At 37.5% G+C, this 16,730-nt stretch overlaps 1 protein-coding gene across 1 annotated transcript; it reads left to right on the plus strand.

The window, feature by feature from the left end:
* The first annotated feature begins 3,469 nt into the window (after window positions 1-3,469).
* On the plus strand, window positions 3,470-4,955 carry LOC131005177 (uncharacterized). The gene is made up of 3 exons (XM_057932012.1): window positions 3,470-3,715; window positions 3,815-4,212; window positions 4,865-4,955. The coding sequence occupies exons 1-3, from the start codon at window positions 3,470-3,472 to the stop codon at window positions 4,953-4,955; spliced, it is 735 nt and encodes a 244-aa protein (XP_057787995.1).
* Window positions 4,956-16,730: the final 11,775 nt, after the last annotated feature.

Raw genomic sequence — 16,730 nt, forward strand, 5'->3', positions numbered from 1 at the left:
GGGGGGTGGATGATGATGCGGTGGTCAAAGCACACCAAAAGAACTCGGAGAGTGAGATAGAGGCATATGTGAGTATGGACATGGGGCCTGGGAACCAGAATGGGACATCCCCTATTACCATAAATATTATATCACCTGTCAAGCCGAGAATAAACCCCAAAAGTAAGGGGTGGAAGAGGCTCGCGCGTGATAACAACCAAGCTTTTGAAACGGCTTTAGTTGAAGTCACTACGCATAAAAAGAAATCGAATAAGCGCAACATATCCCAGTTGGCACATAAGAGGGAAGGGAAACCAACGAAGAAGAGCAGCAGGATAGTTGATGAGGTAAACGATCAAAACATAGGAACGGTGGAGGCTGCATCGCATCCCCACCGAACATTATGAATTGCTTAAGATAGAATGCGCATGGGCTTGGAAAACCACACGCATTCCATGAACTCCGGGCTTTGGTGACCGGACATTCCCCAGAACTTGTCTTTTTGTGTGTGACAAGACTTTTGTGCCCTCCGGAATCTTACATGGCAAGGCACGACATGGGAATGAAGAGATAAAGTTGGCTGAACTCATTAAGGCTGATGGGTTATGGGATGATACTAACTTTGAGACTTGAGAGCCTGCTTTGGCCGCATGAGAGGGAGGCAGTACACTGGATTCTGATTGGTAAGATTGGGTATACTGGTGAGTTATGTTGGAAACTCGATCTTAGCGGTAAATTCTCGGTCAAGACAGCTTACCTTCTTGAGAATGGGTACTATGAAAAGGATCCCCACTGGAGCAACAATGATAAAAAGATTTGGGATAGGATGGTGTGGAGCCTCTCTCTATAGCCTAAGACAAAGATCTTTCTGTGGAGGGCCTACAAGAATATTATATCCACTGCATGCAACACCCGTGGACACCACGTCCCAGTGGAAGGTATTTGTGACCGATGCAAGGATAAATGGAATTTTACGGAACATAGCCTGGTGTTTTACCCGGTGGCGAGAGAAGTGTGGAAGAAGGCTAGACTTTGGGGTGTGCTTATGTAGATGAATGGTATGCCTCTGTGGGAGATCGGAGAGGAGTTCATGAAGGAGGAGTTCGAGGTTTGGAGCATTTTGATACCGAAAATTTGGTCCTACCTCTGCTCTTGTGCGAATGGTGATGGCGCCTCTGTTGTTCTGCCATCTAAACCTGAAGATGCTGCATTTTGGGAAACCTACCAGGTGGCTCAACCTATCTACTCGGCTGAAAATCTTATGAGGGTGAAGGTGGGAGAGAAGTGATGATATCCAAAGAGGGGCAGGTACAATGTGGATGTGGATGCGATGTTCAACCCAAGGGATAATGCTTTTGGTATGGGAGTGATTATTATAGATGATAAGGGGCATGTCCGTAAGGTGGTGGCTAAGTCGAAGGGTCATTCATCTAATGCTATGATCTTTGAGGTGTGGGCAGTTGTAAAGGGGCTGATGGAGAGCATCGAGAGTGAGCTCTATCCTATCGAGATTTACACGGACTCCCTCCTCGCAGATAGGATTATGGCAACGCCGGACGATGATCGTGCCTTTCTTCCAGCAGATATCCTTGAAATGATTCACACAGCTAGAGAGTGCATGCTGCTGGGAGTTCACCATGCTTACCGTTCGGCCAATAGGGCCGCCCATTTACTTGCGCAGTATGCCGGGACTTCTGGCGAATATGTTTACTGGGACCATGGGTACCCAGATTGGCTTCACGATGTAATTGTCGATGACATTGGTTGAGTTTTATATATTACACCGTTCCCGTTTCAAAAAAACAAAAAAAGTGCAACATCATAATTAGCAAATGCAATTAAGCGTGTGGTTCTAGTGAGAACTATATTTTTTTTGACAACGTGAAAACTATTATAATTAATATATCCGTTGTAAAAATTAATGTATCCGTTGTTCTAATTAATGCACTCCATAATTTTTTATTTTTTTTATTTTCCTTCTAAGATTCGAACTGATCAGGTTATGCATTCATCCACTAAGATGATGCATCGATCCACCATAGATCTTGATGATAAGGGATGAAAATAGTTCTCTTTTCTTATTATAATTAGTGGTTCTTATACACTATATATATATATATATATATATATATATTAATTTTTTTTTAAGAATAGATTTTTAGAAGTTCATACATGAAAACCTAATTTGCAGGTCATTCTTCGTCCGTGGAGCAAGAACAGGTAATTCTTTCAACTTTGAGGTTCTGAGTTTTGTGGGAAGGTTCGAACTTATTGAGTTCTATTTTTTCAATTCTGGTCGCATATATATATATATATATATATATATATATATATATATATTGATGTCCTGTTTTTTCAATTCTGGTCGAACTTATTGAGTTCTATTTTTTCAATTCTGGTTTTAAAATTTTGTCCTGTTTTTATCATGGCTTGGCTGAAATTTGGGGTGATTCCTGTTCCTATTTCTATCATGCACTAGGCTGAACTATTCATGCTTGAACTATTCTATCTGTGTTTGAACTATTCATGTTTGTGTTTGTGTTCATATTTCTATCATGCAAGGTTATTGGATTCTGTGTTATTGGATTCTGTTTGTATATGTAATCATTCATGTTTGTGTTTGAACTATTATATTCGATGCTGAAAATCAGAGCGAAAGATATGGCCATTACCAGTTTGAAGATACTTAGTTTATGCTGAAAATCTGAGCGAAAGATAGGGCCATTCAACATTGAAAATTTTCTTCATCATCATCATCATCATCTTTATATTTGATCTGGACTTATATTTTATAAAGTAAAGTGAATGCCCATATTATCACTAATCCATCGATTATTTTTTCTTACAATTGGTTTCTGTTCATTAGAATGGCCGGCGTCCATGCAACAATGAAAGAACTGCACAAGGCCTCCAAGCATAGATTCTTTAACCGCAAATGGAACGGTCGAATGGAAATATTAGAGAATCTTGATCGTATCCGTTTTTTATGGCTTAGGACCATGGAATACGGACGACAGGTTAGTGATATTGAGGCTGCACTTAAAGTTGTTGATTCTGTTCCGCAAGATCTCTACTACACTGTCGCCGAGATATATAATCAAATGATCGTTAAAAGATCGGGGCGCATTGACAAAATTAACTTTGAGCGTTTCAAGATCGCCTTGGAGGACAAATTTAGAGCTCTATATCTGGGTGTCCAAGTTATCGACGAAAACTACGAACCAATTGAGATAAGTGATTCAGGAGAAGGATCCATCCGAAGATGAGGCGGAATTGATGGACGAGTGTGAAGATTAGTTAGTTTTTATGAAATATTACAATTCTCGTTCGTGTGTTTTATTTAAATAAGTGCAGTATGGTTTCATAGCATAGTTGATTTAATAAAACTTAAGAATTTGCAGTTCAAATTCGAGTTTCTGAAGTTCTTCTGATAGTGATCTGACCGGACTCCTTAAGAAGACAAAGCTCATTATTTGGGATGAGGCAGCCAATGACGTATAGATATTGTTTTGAAGCTCTCGATATGAGTCTAAAGGATGTGCTACGGTCACCTACAGGAATTTGTTCTTCAAAACCATTTGGCGGTTTAGTCGTTGTCTTAGGTGGAGATTTCAGACAAATACTACCAGTCGTGCCAAATGGTAGCAGGCATGATATTGTCAACGCCTCAATAAGTTCTTCTAAACTTTGGAATCAATGCAAAGTTCTTAAATTAACCAAGTACATGAGATTGCAGGTAATCAACCTAGAGTTAAATTTTTATTTAGATATATGTTCATCTAAATTATTTTATTTACTGATTATGATGTTACTAAATTTTATTTTTTTATATCAGAATTGCACATCAGTATCAGAGGCTGAATATACCAAGAACTTTGCAGAATGGATACTTAATGTAGGCGATGGTATTGCTGGCGACACTTTTGATGATGGAGAAGCTGAAGTGAAATTATCAGATGATATTCTTATACGAAATGCAGCTAATCCTATTGCATCTATAGTGAGCAGTACATATACAGATGGTTTGAATACAGAGTCGGATCCAGAAAAATTTAAGGACAAAGCTATCTTGGCGCCCACGAATGAAATGGCGGATACGATCAATGATTACGCTATGTCTTTAATGCCGGCCGAAGAAAAAGTTTACCTTAGTTCAGATAACATTTGCAAAGCGGATGGAGAAGTGGATGTTGATGATGAAGTGTTTTCTGTTGAATATCTCAACACAATCAAGTGTTCAAGGATTGGCAAACCACGAAATAAAATTGAAGAAGGGATGCATCATCATGCTTCTTAGAAATATCGATCCGTCCAATGAGTTGTGCAATGGAACGAGGATGATAGTTACAGAAGTAGGAGAACGTGTGATTGAAGTAAAACTGATTTCAGGAAATAATGTGGGTAAGAAATTCCCAATTGCTAGAATGGTCATGAGTCCGTCGGATTTCACTAAATTTCCGATCCGGTTTCAAAGGCGACAATTCCCCATAAACGTTTGTTTTGCTATGACTATAAACAAAAGCCAAGGACAATCTCTTTCAAACGTAGGACTTTATCTACCAAAATCCCGTATTCAGTCATGGCCAGCTGTATGTTGCGATCTCACGAGTCACTAGCAAAAAAAGGTCTCAAAGTTTTGATATGTGATGAAAATGGTCAGACAAGCAACACAACTACTAACGTGGTATACAATGAAATTTTTGATAGATTAAACGGTAAGAACGATATAACTTTGATCATCTTATTCATATCTTTATAGACCGGTAGCATTTATTAAACATTTATAATGCTATTTACTTAACATTGCTATTCTAAATGGATGGGAATGAGTGTTAGATTTCTATGTATGAAAATTGCTTATGTATATCGTATCTTTTACTTGCAGAGGCTATATGCGGATCTACAATTCTGGATTTGGAAACTTCATCTTCAAGCAAAAGCTTATGAAGGTTACTGTAGATTCAGGTTTGAAGTGAGGAATTGACAATTACTGTTGTATTGCTTGCTTTTGAAGATGTGGCCAATTGCCTGTTTAATGAATTGTTGTGTTGAGTACCGTTAACTTTACTTTTCGTAACTAAGTTATTGCCTAATGTTGTACGATTTAGCTTCCTTATATGTCGTATATAACACTAATAATTGTTTAAATATTAATTCTAAAATAAAACAAAGATATAAAAAAATATGTCACACAAAAACTTCTACAGATAATATCAAATTAAAATAATAATATATATATCGTCAATATAATTAACATTAAAATTTATTATAAACTATGCTATAAAATAATGACCCGTCGAATTTCGACGGGTTATACACTAGTACACTATATATATTAATTTTTTTTTTAAGAATAGATTTTTAGAAGTTCATACATGAAAACCTAATTTAAAATGGAATTTGGTATGAAGTAAATGTGATGTAAGAAAAAATTGGTTAGTTAAAATTTCTTTAAAATGTAAAGTGCATAAAAATAGTTTATGAGTACAATTACATATTAGGATGCACGTACAAGCAGGCCCGATGTATTGACAAAGGGAATGTAGTGCATTAATATGTTTATAGATACATTGGTTTTCTTATTTTATTTTTTATTTTTTATTTTTTACGATAACTAGATTGTAAATTTGTAATACATAAAAATTCACTTAGTTTTAAAACGAAAATTGTTTATGCCATATAAATACAATCTATTATATAATAGGATTAAGCCTTAACCTATGTGGCATATCTAAAATCTCACCATTTCAAAATTTACCATATATAATCTTCATCATTTATTAATTAATTAACTATTACATTCTATATAAAGATTCATTAATCATAATAAATATAATTAATAATATATATATATATATATATATATAATATTAACATTACATATAATCTAAATTAATAAATGTTATTATTTATTTTTTCTAGATAAAAATTAGATTTACATGTCTGATAAGAAAAAAATTATAATCTATATACGATAAATTATTTTAATTGAATGTTAGTGATTAGATGTATATTTGTTATTAATTTTATATTTCTCAATAGTGTACATATTATATGTATATGTTGCAATATATTATATTGTGTGTGTATTATTAATCGAGTTTTTATTAAAAGAAAAAAGGAAAAAACCTAGAAACCCTTGAGAGCACAGAGAAGCTCACTAAGGACCGAGCCTCGTTAAAACCCCTTTAAAGAAAACCCAAAGGGAAAAACCTTAAAGGGGAAAAAGAGTACCCGTCTAAAGACAAACAAACGCGAAACCAGAGAACAAAAAAAGTCAAAAAGGAGGGAGAGACTTCGGAAACTCCGGCCTAACCATCGTCCCCAAGCCTCCCCGGACACCTTCCTGACCCTGAAGAGCAAAGCCAACAGCGAACAAACAAAGAATAAAACCAGACGCCAGCAGGAGACCCGCTTCCAAGGGCGAACCCAGCAAGAAAGCACATCACCGACCAAAGCTGCTTTCCGCGAAAGCGAGAGCCGACCATATCCCATCAACAAGGGACATGACGTACCAAAGGGATCCGACCTCCCTGACCCCAGCCTCTAGCGCACCAGAAAACTGAAAAAAGAGTCAGAGAGACACCCCTGCCCATCCACCACAGCACACCATAACCACCGCACCCAGCAGAACACGAAAAGAAAACTCTAACGAGCAAGTCTAACATGGCTATGAGTAGACATATCACGAGAAACCGCAAGCTTGATTTCATCAATAGCAAACGGCCACCAGCCCTCCTGCCTATTTCCATTAGCCATAATATCCGCAGGCTGATTGCCCTCTCTATAAATATGGGTAACCATCAGCTGGAAGTCCCGTAAAATCCGAAGAATGTGTTTCCAAGAATTCATGAAGCGCCACGGAACATTAGTTGTTCTGGATTCCAAGAGATGAATAACATACATTGAGTCCGACTCAACCCAAAGATAGTGCCAACCACGATCATGGGCAATGTTGATGGCAGTAATGACTGCGAGCAGTTCAGCCTCAAAGGCGAACCCAGTTCCACCCTTAATATGATAGCAGCCTCGCACCCTAGACCACTGATCCCTAAAAACACCACCAGCAGCAATCAAACCTGGTGCCCCATTAGCAGAGCCATCCGTGTTGACCTTGATCCAATGCAAAACCGGAGGCCACCAATGTACCTCTATCATGCGAGGAGGAGGCATAGCGCGACACTTGACACCCAAATTGCGGGTGATTAGATAATCACCCCAAGTATTGCTGACCGTGCCAAGCTTCGGGAAATTGACCTCGAGTTCAATGAAGAAGGATTTGACAAACGTGAGAATAGTTTGAGCTCTAAACTCACGATCCTCAAAAATCACAGCATTCCGACTCTCCCAAATTTTCCACAAAAGAGTGATAATACCAGCTTTCCAGAAGGCCAGAATCTGCGAGCTAAAGTGATTATTCCAAGCCAAGACCAAAAAAGAGAGAATATCAAAAGATTCGATAAAAACCTCTTTGCCAAACCAAGAAAGAAAAGTCACCCACAACGGCTTAGTCATAGAGCAGCTCCACAGAATATGTGAAATGGATTCCGAATCCCTAAGGCACAAAGGGCAACCATTAGGGATCATCAGCCCCTGATAACGAAGCTTGTCCAGGGTCGGGAGGCGATCATGAAGAACACGCCAACAGAGAATAGAACGTCTAACCGGAATGTAGGGCTCCCAAATCCATTTACCCCATTTGACCCTAGGAAAACGGCAACACTTGCTGGAGAAAGCCAGGGCTGCCGAAACATCCCCGCTGACAGAATGCTTCCAATATCTCGAGTCCAGCTCGCTGCTCATGTGAACAAGTAAGATATCAGCCACAATCTCAGGAAACTTATTAACAAAGGAAGCAGAGAAGTGCCAAAGACCATCGTAATAATAGTCTTGAACCGAAAAACTGAGATACTCATGCATATAATGTGGAATTTTCAGCTTGTCTACAAGTTTGTAGCCAAGCCAATCATCCCGCCAAAAATAAGTATTGTCACCACGATCAACACAAGTATACGAATCCTCCACCAAATTATCCACCTCATGCTTAACTCCAATCCAAATCGGGGAGTTAGCAATCGACTTCTTGGCGTAGCTGAACTGATTAAGATAACGCGATCTCATAATCTGATGAGCCCACTCAACGCCTTTGATCATCTTCCAGGCCAACTTCATTAAATAAGACTGATTCATCAAGGTGAAAGATCTAATCCCCAATCCTCCCTCCTCCCGAGGGGTGCAAACACGACCCCAACTGACAGGGCAAGTAGGTCTTTTCTCAATACTTCCCGTCCACACAAAATTCCTGCACTTCTTATCAAGCGAATGAAGCAGAGATTTAGGCCATTGGTAGACCATCATCGAGTGGATAACAGAACTTTGAATCACCGATCTCAAAAGACAAACCCGACCAGCTATTGAAAGTTGGAGACCCTTCCATCTAGCAAACTTTTGCACGATCCGATCAAAAATAGGCATAAAATAAGAAGCTTTCGGCCGCCCGATAAACATAGGAACACCCAGATAAGTCATCGGCAAATTCCCAATGGAGAACCCCAAAGCACGTCGTATAGCTCGAATCCTATCCGTAGAAACTTTGGGACTAAAAAACAAATTTGACTTTTCCTGGCTGCAAATCTGACCAGAAATTTCGCCATAATAAGTCAAAATATCCTTAATCTTCTTGGCATTCCTGACAGTGGCAGTGCAGAAGAGGATGATATCATCAGCGTAAAGGAGGTGAGTAGGGAAGTTAAAAGTCCTGCTGAACCCCATAGGTGTCAAATGCCCAGAATCCACACAGCTTTTGAAAATGCTACTTAAAACATCTTCAGCAATCCCAAAAAGAATAGGTGAAAGAGGATCTCCTTGCCTAACTCCACGAGAACAAGCAAAGTATCCGCTGAGCTTTCCATTATAAAGAATAGAAAGTCTGGCGGATTTAAAGATGACCGAAATCCAGCGGATGAAGGTCGCAGGATAACCATTAGCCCTCAAGATCTGCATAATAAACTCCCATCTGATGGTGTCAAAGGCTTTTCTGATATCAATCTTACAAGCCATATTCGAACCCCGATTGGTTCGCTGCATACAATTGAAACCCTCGGAACTGAGCATAATACAATCATGTATGTTCCTACCGCTAATAAAACCGAACTGATTGTCAGAAACATGCGAAGCAGCCACCACACTAAGTCTCGAGGCTAAAATCTTGGAAATGATTTTAAAGAAAAAATTCGAGAGCACAATAGGGCGAAGATCAGCCACCGAAGAAATAACCTCCGTTTTGGGAATCAAAATCATCGTGCTCGAATTACATCCCATCGGAAGGTAAGAGTTCAAGAAAAAGGTTTGAACAGCCATCACGACATCCGCCTTCACCGTCTCCCAACAGGTGTGAAAAAACATACCAGAAAAACCATCCGGTCCAGGCGCACTGTTAACATCCATTCCAAAAACCGCAGCAACAATCTCGCTGTCATCCGGGATACGGGCTAACATGCTACATTGCGCCTCAGAGATAGAAGGAACAATGAGAGCCTCAATCTCAATCGGGTCAGCACACGGCCGTCCATCATCAGTAAAAAGCTCCGAAAAATGTCCCACAATATGCTGCTCAATAATATCCTGGTCATAAATATCTACCCCATCAATATTCAGATGAGTAATGGAAGTATTCCTCTTCTTGGTTTTTGTCAAACGGTGGAAAAAGGAAGTATTTCTATCGCCATCCTGCAACCAAGACGCTCGGCTCTTTTGCTGCAAAAGGTTGTTCTTCCTAGTAAGAGCGACATTCAACCCCGCTTGAAAACCCACTTCTTCATCAAACAAGTCCTCTGTATAACCAACCTCAGAAATTCTAGCCTGAGTGCTAGCCAACTGTCGTTGAAGATCAGCAATTCCCGAGTCCACATGACCGAAAACCTCCTTGTTCCACGTCTTGATATCCGCCCTCAGTTTTTTAAGTTTCCACATCACACGCAGGATGGGGCAGCAAGTATTAACATCATGCATCCAAGAATTTCGAACCATGTCCTGAAAGGTAGGATGAAGGGCCCACATATTCAGGAAACGAAACTGACGAGTCCTAGGAGGAGACGTCTGACTACACCGTAAGACAAGAGGCGAGTGATCAGAAGTAAGTCGAGGGAGAACCGACGTGACCACCGAATCCCATAAATCCGCAAAACTCTGAGAGAAGAGAGCTCTGTCTAAAATAGACTCCACATGCCGAGGGAAAAACCTCCGACCAGACCAAGTAAACCGTAAACCATCAGTGGAGGATTCGATGAATTGAGAATCATCGATGAAAGAACAGAACTCCATGCAAGAACTCCTGGCAGGTAAAAGCGGGCTGATACGTTCGTGAGCACCTTTCACCGCATTAAAGTCACCGATGAAAACCGTGTTCCCAGAGGCAAAGCGAAGCAAATCACGCCAAAGCTCACGTCTAAGACTTTGCTCATTAGCGCCATGCACAACCGCCACCCTAAAACTGATCGTCTGCCAGATACAATCCACAATAACCACCTGAGTAGACGAGAAAACAATAGATGCGACAACCGAAGGTTGTGCAAGAATCCAAATGTTCGGACATCTGGGAGTCCGACAATTCTGATGAACAGGAAAGAGATTCAAAGAGTTCCAAAAACTCTGCCGAATTTTGTGGAGAGATTTCTTAGGCTCAACAATTCCCAACACCACAGGATTAAAGGAACTACAATGTTCCTTAAGCAAACGCTTGGACTCGTCCGTTAGACCACGGACATTCCACGCGATAATGTTCATTAAATCATTTGAGGTGAGTAGAGGAAGCTTCGCTTCGCTCCACTTGATCCGCCCAACTCTCATTAACAACGTTATCCATAGCCCGAAAACAGTCATTCCCGCTATTATCAATCACAAAATCTCGATGCTTACCTCCAGTTTCTCCAGATATCCTGAGGCGGCTTTTGATAGTATCTTCAGCATGTTTCGTAACCTGTCCTGCTGCTCTAGCCGCTTGTTCTTGCTTCGTGGGTCTACCCCGCCCTCTCTTGACCTGTACCTCCTGCGGAATGGGAGCTTTGACAAGCTCCAGAATCTGTTCCAGGCGTTGGGCTTTTATAGCATTCTCCCTATCAACAACCTCTTTCGCCTCTTGTGAAATAGGTCCCTGCGTAGTAGGTTCAGTATCGGCTACAATCAACTCCTCTTCCTCCTCAGAGCTATAGTCTCGTAAAGGCTTATCATACGCCGAGTTATCCACTGGCTTTGTAATGGCATGTAATAAATCGGGCCCAGAAATCTGCCCCTGCTGTCCGCTCGAACGTGCATTATCTCGGGCAAAAGAAGGTGAATGCGATCTGGGAGAGTTCAGCCTAGAACCCTCATTATCTCCATCAAGATCCAGCTCCACAACAGGCTGCCTCACAGCCTCCTTATAAACGTCATTCTGCTGCTCATATCCCTCAACGCCATCCATTCCCATCAGACCCTCTAAAGCTTGGAACCGATTTCCGATCGGGCCTCGTGGTAGAGATGAAGTTCCGCTTTTCCGTTGTTGATCAAAGTGGACAGCTTGAGGAACCTCTTGCTGATCAGTTCGAGGAGCCTCCAACTGCTGCACACGGTTTTCCTGCCCAACCCCACCCTTTCTGCCTTGATCAATCTGAACATTTCGATTCTCCAGCTGCTGCTGCGCACCTTATATTGTGTGTGTATATATATATATATATATATATAATATTTATATTCCTAATTTTCAATAAAATTAATTTTGAATTAAGTTTGAACTGAGACATGCACGTATATGTAAATTATAAACGGGTCCGGTCATTGATTTACATGTTTGCATAATAAGGCACAAATTCTATAAACTGATTACTTTAAAACAAAATCTTATTATATGTCTATCAAAATAATTAAAATTTATTTTTATTTTTTATAAAATAAATCTATACATTTTATTTATATAGGGAAGAAAAATATATTTTTTCATTTATGCAAACTTTATTTGCTTCTGTTCGTCCATTACTACAACAACAACAACAACAACAACAACAACAACAACAACAACAACAACAATAATAATAATAATATCTATTCTATAATACGATTAGGCCTTAGCCTACGTGGCAGGTCTCAAATTCTTTCTTTTCAATCTCAATCTGCAACGTGGCATTTGAGAATCCAATTTATATATTCTCATTCTCACTTTTAAAACAAAAGTCAGGCCTCCCTCTTCCTCACGCCTCCATTTTCCTCACCCCATTGCCGCCGTCCCTGAATCAGGTCGGCGTCGTCTCCCCCTTCACTGTCTCTCTCTTCTCTCAATCCTTCTATCTCTCTAAAGTCGATTGCACACTCAAATTGAGCCCTAATTCACCCCTTAAACTGTCCGCCTCTCTCTCCCTCTAAATTCAGGCGTCGCCGCCGTCCTAAGGGCGACGTTGCTCCGCCTCATCTCTGACTCCCTTTCCATTCCTTAATTAGTTCGATTTTGTTTCCACTTCTTAAACCCATGAGAATTCTCCATTCGAAGCAATTAATAAAAGAGCCCTAAGATTTCTTTTTCCTATAACCCGTTGTCGTTCCTTCTTCTAAACTCCGGCGAAATAGTCGCCGCTGAGCTTGCGGTTCGTCCGCTGCCGAGTCACCGCTGAGTTGAGCTGCCAGAGCAGAGATGCCAGAGCCAGAGCTAGCCAGAGCATAGATGCCAGAGCCATAACTAACCAGAGCAGAGATGCCAGAGCAGAACTTCCAGAGCAGAGTTGACAGAGCAGAGCTTCCAGAGCAAAGCTGCCAAAGCCAGAGCTTCCAGAGGGCCAGAGCAGAGCTGCCAGAGCTAAGTCATTAAAGTCAGAGCCAGAGCCAAGTCGCCAGATCCAGAGTCAGAGCTAAGTCGTTAGAGTCAGAGCCAGAGCCAAATCGCCAGATCCAGAGTCAGAGCTAAGCTATTGGAGCCAGAGCGCGGAGCCACACGCCAGAGACAATTCGCCAGAAGGCGGAGCTATTTAGCAGAGCGGAGCCAAAGAGTAAAAGTCTGCCCCAAGGAAGGAAATCCAGAGCTACTAGACAGAGCGGGATGATGAGGACAGAATCCAGCTCTGTAATTAGGGGACAACGACCTGACAAGTTATAATCTAATAATAGCCTTAATTAGTTTAATGGCGAGCATGCGGAATAGATGACCAAACGAATTTACTACTTTACCCCGACTGTAATGCCTATAAATACCTACGATGATGAAATAAAGCACACGCTCTCTCTTTTACTGCTTTAAGATCTCTTCTCTTTCCTTTCTCTCTAGAGTTTGAACTAATAAAATTACATATATAAATAAAATATCTAAATTGTTAGAGTTATGTTTGTTAGATAGTTGACAATTGGAGTCATGGTTGAATATAATTTCATATTTGATGATGCTCTCTCAAACTCTAGATGAGATGATGCTCAAAACTCCAAACGAGATTATGCTCTTTCAAGTTTTAGACGAGATGATTCTCTTTCAAGTTTCAGACAAGATAATGCTCAGAAGTTAGAGATGATCTGTCAAGTTTGCGACGAGATGATGCCCACAACTTGGTTGGTCTTAAAACTCCAAATGATACGATGTTCGATAAATCAATTATGGTCTTTTAAATATCAGGCGAGATTATTTTCATAATTAGTTATGCTTTTAGAAGTTCGAAATTATATGATACTCACAATTCAATTATGATTTTTCAAACTCCATATTAAATTATGGTGAAAAGGCAAAAAAAAAAAATTGAACAAAATTAATAAATCTTGTAACAACAAATCAATCTGTCATGATACCTATGCCAAATTTATATGTATTTCTACTTTTTTTTTTCTTACGCGTTAACTTTTTATAAAATTTCATATGAAAACTAATGGGTATTTTTATGATCTCAACAAAATTAATAATTTAATTGCTAAAAGTTGTTGAGATTAATATAATTTAAAATGTATTACTAATTTAATTTAATTTAATTAATTATATAAATAATTTACATAAAAAATTATTTTATATAATTATCAAGAATAACATAAAATATATAAATTACAAAAAATATGTACCCGTCGAATTTCGACGGGTAATACACTAGTGTCATATAATAGTGCTTCCTTATAATAGTTTAGAAATACATTTTAAAACAATCAAAATGCATTAAATTAGTGATTATGAAATAGTGTTCATTCCATTCAATTATTTTTTTCATCTTTTATTTACCATAACATACTTGGTGTTCACTTTCAATTGGTTTTTCTTTCATTTTTTTTATTGAATATTTTTTTCTTCAGTTTAATTTCATTCAATTAGTACAATATGCTAATTTGATGTTAAATAACTTTGACTCATCAGAATTAGATTTAAAAACATTGGGTGTGCAGATGCAATAATATACTGAAACACACATACCATGAACATGGCCTATAATCAAGAAAAAATAGTGCAATATAATATATAATACAGAAATAATTTCACGATAATTAAAATATATTATACCTACTTATAAATGGTTTTTAAAAATCTAAACTGCATTAACAATGTATAATTGCAACATTACAAAACAAACATGATATTTTCAATAAATAACCATACAATAGTATATAATATACTAGTGTTGCCCGCGTGCTTTCGCACAGGCAACACTTTTTTCTCTTATTTACTATATTTTGATATATAGAATCACTATAAGCAACAATAATAGAAATACTTATCAAAAGTTTGATGTCCGATAATTTTAAATATAGTAGCTTTTAATTTTGCATATTTATTACTGACATAGTAAAATATATAACACAAAATCTTGGGTACACCTGGGTGTACCGTACAACCGGGTTGACCCGTACCCAAAATAGTGTTATTTATATGGATTGGATCAGTATATGAGTTCAAATCAGAATGCAGGTCAAAATTTAAGTAAAGGTATAACTCAGTTGTACGATACACCCAGGTGTACCCAAAACCACCTCTATATATAAATCATCCTCATAAACCATTCATAATGTATTGTTGAAAAAATATTTCATTCATTTTATTTTTCTTGATACATAAAATATTTCATTCATTAATATATTATATATATCATATATATATATATATATATTCATTATGAAAATATATAAATCATCATTTTATAGAGGATTAAATAGGTACAATAATTTGCTTAAGATAAATGCCAATCACATATATTTATATTATGGCATCCTAAATGATTTTAGAAGTTGAAGAGACGATAAAAAGAATCAGAAGTTAAATAAGCAGCTTTTTTTTTTATTCTAGGGGATTAAATAGGTAGCCTTGAAGTTGAAGAGTCACATTAAAGCCATCAAATATTGATTTTCGTATAGCTTGTGTGATGAGGTTTTTTGGCGGGAAAATATTGTAGACTACTTTCCTTTAGTATATTAGTATAGATACCTATAATCACATAGGTTATTTGGCTGGTGCATTGCGAATCTACATGCCTTTCTGGTCAAATTCAGCCCTGAATATTCAAGATTTGTGAGATTCTGCTAAGAGTAGCTTCTGCAAATCTTCCATCGAATTGTTCGATGGAATCTTCGTGTCGAGCCATATTTCTCTCTCCATTTTTTCTCTCTCTTCTTCCATCAATTTTTTCATTATTTTCTTCTCTCATTTTTTTCTATAATTTTAATATTTTTTTTAAATATCATCAAATTTGATTTATGAAGAAATATTCAATATGCATATTAAGTTAGTAACAAGATGTTTAATATGGTATAAAAATCATCAAAAATGAATTTAAAACGAATATGTTATTAAAATATTTTATTTTCTTTCTCATTGTTAAAATTTTACAACTTTTTTAATTTATGTATGTGTATAAAAATATTTATTTATTTATTTATTTATTATTATGTGGAATACTCTATAATAATAATGTGTATCTTGATTTTCATTATCAAATAGTTTAAAATTATTTAATAACTATAATTATCACTTGAAGAATTTGAGTAAATGGTGAAGTTAATGATCCTATTTATTGTTGTTTTTAAGGTTAGGTGAGAGGTAAAAGTATTCCCTCCAAAATTTTGGATTAAATAAGTTTATAAATTGACTTTTAGCACTTGAAGAATCTGCCGCCACTTTTCTGCCACCCATATCATTTTTTTTTCAGATAAAGAATTGGCATTTATGCCATTTATTGTTATCTTACAGTTTTGGTGATGCCATTTTTTATTGCAAGATTTACACTTTATTTAGTAATTTCAATAAAAAAGAACGAAATAAAAAAAGAAGAAAAACAATAAAAGAAAAATAAAAATGCCTGCATTTCACTTTAATTAAATGAGATAAAAAAGAATCAATAGTTTCAATACCTTTTTCTAAATGGGATTAACAAAAGTAATCAAAAGTCATTAGCACTAATCTTTATTCCACTCACAGTACATTTATCAGCTTTTCGTAGTTTCCATACCGAACCCCATATGAGAGTTTATTTCATGGACGGAGGGGGTACTTATTTAAAAAAAAATCATTTTTATAACTTATAATTTATTATAAATTTTAAATGGGGGTTATAAGGGTAAAATAGTATAATTATAATTATTTTTTAAATAAGAAGCTATAGTGATCAAATTGAAGACTGATAAGTGATCACCTATATTATAATCATCATCATTATAAAAGCAAGCAAAATAGAAAATTGACGCATATTATCGTTTCATTATAAAAGTAAGGAATTCAAAATTCACCGTTCTAATCTATATATATCTATATAAAAGCTCAACCACTTACA

Source organism: Salvia miltiorrhiza, chromosome 1 (genome assembly GCF_028751815.1).
Source record: "Salvia miltiorrhiza cultivar Shanhuang (shh) chromosome 1, IMPLAD_Smil_shh, whole genome shotgun sequence".
Taxonomy (NCBI): domain Eukaryota; kingdom Viridiplantae; phylum Streptophyta; class Magnoliopsida; order Lamiales; family Lamiaceae; genus Salvia; species Salvia miltiorrhiza.

What these genes read in the sequence shown, in the direction of transcription:
- LOC131005177 (XM_057932012.1), top strand. Translation starts at nt 3,470, where the DNA reads ATGACGTATAGATATTGTTTTGAAGCTCTCGATATGAGTCTAAAGGAT. An exon ending in CCAAGTACATGAGATTGCAG is followed by an intron (nt 3,716 to 3,814) that starts GTAATCAACCTA and finishes TTTTTATATCAG; the next exon opens with AATTGCACATCAGTATCAGA. An exon ending in GAATATCTCAACACAATCAA is followed by an intron (nt 4,213 to 4,864) that starts GTGTTCAAGGAT and finishes TTTTACTTGCAG; the next exon opens with AGGCTATATGCGGATCTACA.